At 42.0% G+C, this 6,873-nt stretch overlaps 1 gene segment (V, D, J or C); it reads left to right on the top strand.

Annotated features, from left to right (window-relative positions):
* The first annotated feature begins 5,547 nt into the window (after window positions 1-5,547).
* On the top strand, window positions 5,548-6,495 carry LOC110498304. The segment is given in 2 exon segments: window positions 5,548-5,825; window positions 6,087-6,495. Coding segments are annotated over 2 exon segments (483 nt in total).
* The last annotated feature ends 378 nt before the right edge of the window (window positions 6,496-6,873 follow it).

Below are 6,873 nucleotides of genomic sequence, written 5' to 3'. Positions count from 1 at the left end.
GGTTAACCACCAACCGTTTGGTCCTCTTGTAGAACATTTTCAGGTGCGTCTCCTGGAAAGACATGGTTGTGGTAGCAGGTTACACTTTCTGTGGAAGGGACATTCGGTTGATACTGGTAAAGGTGTCAACCAAATGGGACCGGCTAGCGTATTGTTTAGGAGGAAAGATCAGTCAGCAAAGTGAATGGGTTGGGGGTCTGCAGAAGGTGTGAAAGTCATAGGAGGGCAGTTCTTACACAGTATGTATTGTTGTGTATGGAGATTGAGGAGAAATGACACCTCAATCCCTCTCATACACAACAATACATTTACTGTCTAAGCACCACCCGGCACAACCAAAAAACCCTTCCGCATCCCAAGTACGGTCTGTAAAACTCCCCCAGCCCATTGACTTTGACAGGTCATTCTTGTCAATAGTAGCCATTTGCAGGGGAATTTTGTGTTTAGAGGATCTGCAGAAAGTTTGTGTCATTACTGAGGTCTTGATTTGATGTTTTTTAATGTCCCTAGCTGGTTTCTGTCCCACAATGTTGTTGTGGTCCATAACCGCTTGTGTACCCCAAATATTTTACAGCAGGGCACTGTGGAATGACTCCAGATGACCTGAGTTATACAGCAGGACACTGTGGAATGAATCCAGATAACCTGAGTTTTACAGCAGGACACTGTAGAATGAATCCAGATGACCGGAGTTTTACAGCAGGACACTGTAGAATGGCTCCGGATAACCTGGGTTTTACAGCAGCACACTGTGGAATGGCTCCGAATAACCTGAGTTTTACAGCAGGACACTGTGGAATGGCTCCAGATGACCTGAGGTTTTCAGCAGGACACTGTAGAATGAATCCAGATGACCGGAGTTTTACAGCAGGACACTGTAGAATGAATCCAGATGACCGGAGTTTTACAGCAGGACACTGTAGAATGGCTCCGAATAACCTGGGTTTTACAAAGAGAAAAGGTCATAAGAGAAGAGGGGTAGACTAAATTGATGACATGGTCTGGAGGGTATTGGAGGGTCCTCAGGCAACCTCTAACCACCTGTAACCCCATAACACAAACCATACAACACTACTCAATTCATGTCTATAGCATGCTTACTATAAATGTACCTATCTTAGCTGTCAGCTTGTAAATATTTCGGCCAACTTACTTTCACCTTGTGTAGAGCTAGGGTCTGGAAGTGCATGTTGGTAGAATCAGATTCTGTACCACCGACAACAAAATACAATACATGCATTTAAACCTCCCCACTAGTTGTATTGATCTCTATTAGACTGGCTAGCGTAGCATACCTAACATGGACATTTCAATATTGTCAGCTTGCTGTTAGTTAACTAGCTTCACTAATTTGGCAGAAAGATTTCTAGCCAGATGAGACTGGCTGAGAACCAACTAATCAACGATTTATACACATTCATCATTGTTACCGACACACAGGGAGTGAGTTAGCTGTATCAACAATTCTATTTTTAGTAACGGAGTGTTTTCCAGCCAAGGGTGGAAGAAATGGCTACCAAGTTGAGATATAAAATAGGAGTAACATTAGCTAGCTTATGTTATTTGATGTCAGTCAAAGATAGAACAAACAAAACAAACATATTTACTCTGCTGAGGGCAGCTATCAGTCTAGCAGTGACTACCATGACATAAATTAAATTGATTGACAGTGTGTATACTAAAATATGTAAGCTATATGATTTAACTGATGTCTTTCAAAGTTCAATAATGAACTGTAACTGTCACACCCTGATCTGTTTCACCTGTCTTTGTGCTTGTCTTCTATCATTCGCTGTCTCAGTAGATTATATTGAAGCAACACCTCCCCCTACAGCTCCATTTGAGGTCTGCATTCTGTCATCACATATCCGATGAGGTCACTTCCTGGCTCTCCTCTCCACTCAATAAAGATGAGATGTCAGTTGGTTTTCAACAATCATTGAGAGTCAACATGTACAAACCTCTTATCATTATCACAGTCCCCCTCTTCTGGATCACAGGTAATTTAGCTACAGTTATTTATTAGTTTCCTCAAATATTTATTAAATATGAACGTGTAACAATGTGTATTAAATCTGTAACAATAATTACTTCACAGGTTTCATGCAAACTTAAATAATTTTGGTACAATTGTTTGTTATGTATTGTAAAGTAATGTTAATGCTCACTCCCTCTCTCTCTCTCCTCTCTCTCTCCTCTCTCTCTCGCTGTCTCTCTTTCTCGCTGTCTCTCTCTCTCACTCGCTATGTCTCTATCCCCAGGTGTGTCTCTCAGTAAGGTAGTGTACCAGTCTCCCTCTACACTGCTGGTAGAGCCTAATGCGTCTGTCTCTGTCCCACTCTGTTTTTCAACTCATTCCCTATTGAAGAAACAGTGGGATATTGGTAATGTTGCACTTCCTAAGGCTTCCACTAGATGTCAACAGTCAACTTGTTTGAGGCTTCTACTATAAAGGAGGGGCTCAGAAGTGCTCTTTGAGTCAGTGGTCTGGCAGAGTGCCATAGGCTCGTGACGCTCGTTCACGTGAGAGGTAGCTCGCGTTCCATTGCTGTTCTACAGACAAAGGATTTCTCCATTTGGAACATTATTGAAGATTTAGTTCAAAACATCCTAAAGATTGATTCTATACTTCGTAATCTGCCACAGCGGTTGCATTAAGGAGAAGTGTATCTAAAGTTCCATGCATAACACTTGTATCATCAACATTTATAATGAGTATTTCTGTAAATTGATGTGGCTCTCTGCAAAATCACCGGATGATTTTGGAACTACTGAACATAATGCTTCATTGTAAAATGAGATTTTTTGATATAAATATGAACTTTATCGAACAAAACATACATGTATTGTGTAACATGAAGTCCTATGAGTGTCATCTGATGAAGATCATCAAAGGTTAGTGATTCATTTTATCTCTATTTCTGATTTTTGTGACTCCTCTCTTTGGCTGGAAAAATGGCTGTGTTTTTCTGTGACTTGGCTCTGACCTAACATAATCGTTTGTGGTGCTTTCGCCGTAAAGCCTTTTTGAAATCAGACACTATGGTGGGATTAACAAGAAGTGTATCTTTAAAATGGTGTGAAATATGTTTGAGGAATTTTAATTATTGGTATTTATGTTGTTTTGAATTTGGCGCCATACACTTTCACTGGCTGTTGTCATATCGATCCCGTTAGCGGGATCTCAACCCTAAGAAGTTTTAAGAACAAATTCTTATTTACAATTATGGCCTATGAAAAGGCAAAAAAGGCATCCTGCGGGGATTAATAGGATATATACATGTATAGGTATATATGTATAGGATTTAAACACACATCACAACACTACATAAAGAGAGACATATGTGGAGGATGAGGGCTGCAGTACATATCTCAGATAGAGGGGGAGATGAGGCCTAAGAGGGTTTTATGAATAAGCATCAGCACCAGTTGGTCTTGCCGACGGGTATAAAGAGATGACCAGTTTACAGAGGAGTGTGGAGTGCAGTGATGTATCCCAGGAGCATTGGTGGCAAATTTGATTGCCGAATGGTATAGAACATCTAGCTGCTCGAGGGCACCCTTACCTGCGGATCTATACATTACGTATCCGTAATCTAGCATGGGTAAAATGGTCATCTGAATCAGGGTTAGATTGGCAGCTGGGGTGAAAGAGGAGCGATTACAATAGAGGAAACCAAGTCTAGATTTAACTTTAGCCTGCAGCTTTGATATGTGCTGAGAGAAGGACAGTGCATCGTCGAGCCATACTAACTACCTCAACCTCTAAACCCTCAGAGGTAGTAATCATACCTGTGGGGAGAGGGGCATTCTTCTTACCAAACCACATGACCTTTGTTTTTGGAGGTGTTCAGAACAAGGTTAACCACCAACCGTTTGGTCCTCTTGTAGAACATTTTCAGGTGCGTCTCCTGGAAAGACATGGTTGTGGTAGCAGGTTACACTTTCTGTGGAAGGGACATTCGGTTGATACTGGTAAAGGTGTCAACCAAATGGGACCGGCTAGCGTATTGTTTAGGAGGAAAGATCAGTCAGCAAAGTGAATGGGTTGGGGGTCTGCAGAAGGTGTGAAAGTCATAGGAGGGCAGTTCTTACACAGTATGTATTGTTGTGTATGGAGATTGAGGAGAAATGACACCTCAATCCCTCTCATACACAACAATACATTTACTGTCTAAGCACCACCCGGCACAACCAAAAAACCCTTCCGCATCCCAAGTACGGTCTGTAAAACTCCCCCAGCCCATTGACTTTGACAGGTCATTCTTGTCAATAGTAGCCATTTGCAGGGGAATTTTGTGTTTAGAGGATCTGCAGAAAGTTTGTGTCATTACTGAGGTCTTGATTTGATGTTTTTTAATGTCCCTAGCTGGTTTCTGTCCCACAATGTTGTTGTGGTCCATAACCGCTTGTGTACCCCAAATATTTTACAGCAGGGCACTGTGGAATGACTCCAGATGACCTGAGTTATACAGCAGGACACTGTGGAATGAATCCAGATAACCTGAGTTTTACAGCAGGACACTGTGGAAGGAATCCAGATGACCTGAGTTTTACAGCAGGACACTGTAGAATGAATCCAGATGACCGGAGTTTTACAGCAGGACACTGTAGAATGGCTCCGGATAACCTGGGTTTTACAGCAGCACACTGTGGAATGGCTCCGAATAACCTGAGTTTTACAGCAGGACACTGTGGAATGGCTCCAGATGACCTGAGGTTTTCAGCAGGACACTGTGGAATGACAGGACACTCCGAATAACCTGGGTTTTACAAAGAGAAAAGGTCATAAGAGAAGAGGGGTAGACTAAATTGATGACATGGTCTGGAGGGTATTGGAGGGTCCTCAGGCAACCTCTAACCACCTGTAACCCCATAACACAAACCATACAACACTACTCAATTCATGTCTATAGCATGCTTACTATAAATGTACCTATCTTAGCTGTCAGCTTGTAAATATTTCGGGCCAACTTACTTCCACCTTGTGTAGAGCTAGGGGCTGGAAGTGCATGTTGGTAGAATCAGATTCTGTACCACCGACAACAAAATACAATACATGCATTTAAACCTCCCCACTAGTTGTATTGATCTCTATTAGACTGGCTAGCGTAGCATACCTAACATGGACATTTCAATATTGTCAGCTTGCTGTTAGTTAACTAGCTTCACTAATTTGGCAGAAAGATTTCTAGCCAGATGAGACTGGCTGAGAACCAACTAATCAACGATTTATACACATTCATCATTGTTACCGACACACAGGGAGTGAGTTAGCTGTATCGACAATTCTATTTTAAGTAACGGAGTGTTTTCCAGCCAAGGGTGGAAGAAATGGCTACCAAGTTGAGATATAAAATAGGAGTAACATTAGCTAGCTTATGTTATTTGATGTCAGTCAAAGATAGAACAAACAAAACAAACATATTTACTCTGCTGAGGGCAGCTATCAGTCTAGCAGTGACTACCATGACATAAATTAAATTGATTGACAGTGTGTATACTAAAATATGTAAGCTATATGATTTAACTGATGTCTTTCAAAGTTCAATAATGAACTGTAACTGTCACACCCTGATCTGTTTCACCTGTCTTTGTGCTTGTCTTCTATCATTCGCTGTCTCAGTAGATTATATTGAAGCAACACCTCCCCCTACAGCTCCATTTGAGGTCTGCATTCTGTCATCACATATCCGATGAGGTCACTTCCTGGCTCTCCTCTCCACTCAATAAAGATGAGATGTCAGTTGGTTTTCAACAATCATTGAGAGTCAACATGTACAAACCTCTTATCATTATCACAGTCCCCCTCTTCTGGATCACAGGTAATTTAGCTACAGTTATTTATTAGTTTCCTCAAATATTTATTAAATATGAACGTGTAACAATGTGTATTAAATCTGTAACAATAATTACTTCACAGGTTTCATGCAAACTTAAATAATTTTGGTACAATTGTTTGTTATGTATTGTAAAGTAATGTTAATGCTCACTCCCTCTCTCTCTCTCCTCTCTCTCTCCTCTCTCTCTCGCTGTCTCTCTTTCTCGCTGTCTCTCTCTCTCACTCGCTATGTCTCTATCCCCAGGTGTGTCTCTCAGTAAGGTAGTGTACCAGTCTCCCTCTACACTGCTGGTAGAGCCTAATGCGTCTGTCTCTGTCCCACTCAGCTGCAGTCATAAAATCTCTAACTATGACACTATCCTCTGGTACCAGCGTCCTGTGGGAGACACAGCTCTGAAACTCATAGCATATGTGTACTTTACAGGTCAGACTGTTGAACCCTCATATAAAGGTTACGTTGACGTGAAAGGTGATGGAAGGAACGAAGCCTTCCTTCATCTCCTCAAACTGAGACAAGTTGAAGACAGTGGGGAGTATTTCTGTGCTGCTAGTTATACACAGTGGTTACAGAGACACCGTCTACTCTACAAAAACCTCTACCTATCAGACCCATCTGGTACTGTATCAAAACACCTGCATTAAACCACATGAACTAGGAGAGACGGGGACGATGGGGGGAGTTAGAGGGGGGGGGGGGGGGGGGGGGGGCATTTATCTGCCAGTGAGGATCAGTCACAATGGTATCACATTGTCTCACAGGTAAGACCATGGTAATATATTGAGGTACCAGACATTTCATTGTCATGGAGGGCATTTCTGTGTTTGCTAGCAATTGTGTCTAATCTGGATACAAACCTGTTGACAATCAATTCATTAGTCAACTTAGATTCACACATGTTTGATTATCTCCACTCTTCCTCTCCCTCCTCCTCTTCTTCCTCCCCTCTTCCCGTCTTCATCTCCTCTTCCTCCTCATCTTCCTCATCCTCTTCCTCATCCTCTCCTTCTCCCCCCTCTTCCTCTCCTCTTCT

This window comes from Oncorhynchus mykiss, chromosome 19 (genome assembly GCF_013265735.2).
Source record: "Oncorhynchus mykiss isolate Arlee chromosome 19, USDA_OmykA_1.1, whole genome shotgun sequence".
Lineage (NCBI taxonomy): Eukaryota > Metazoa > Chordata > Actinopteri > Salmoniformes > Salmonidae > Oncorhynchus > Oncorhynchus mykiss.
The sequence above is the reverse complement of the archived record's forward strand: the minus strand, read 5'-3'. Positions and strand labels throughout refer to the sequence as shown.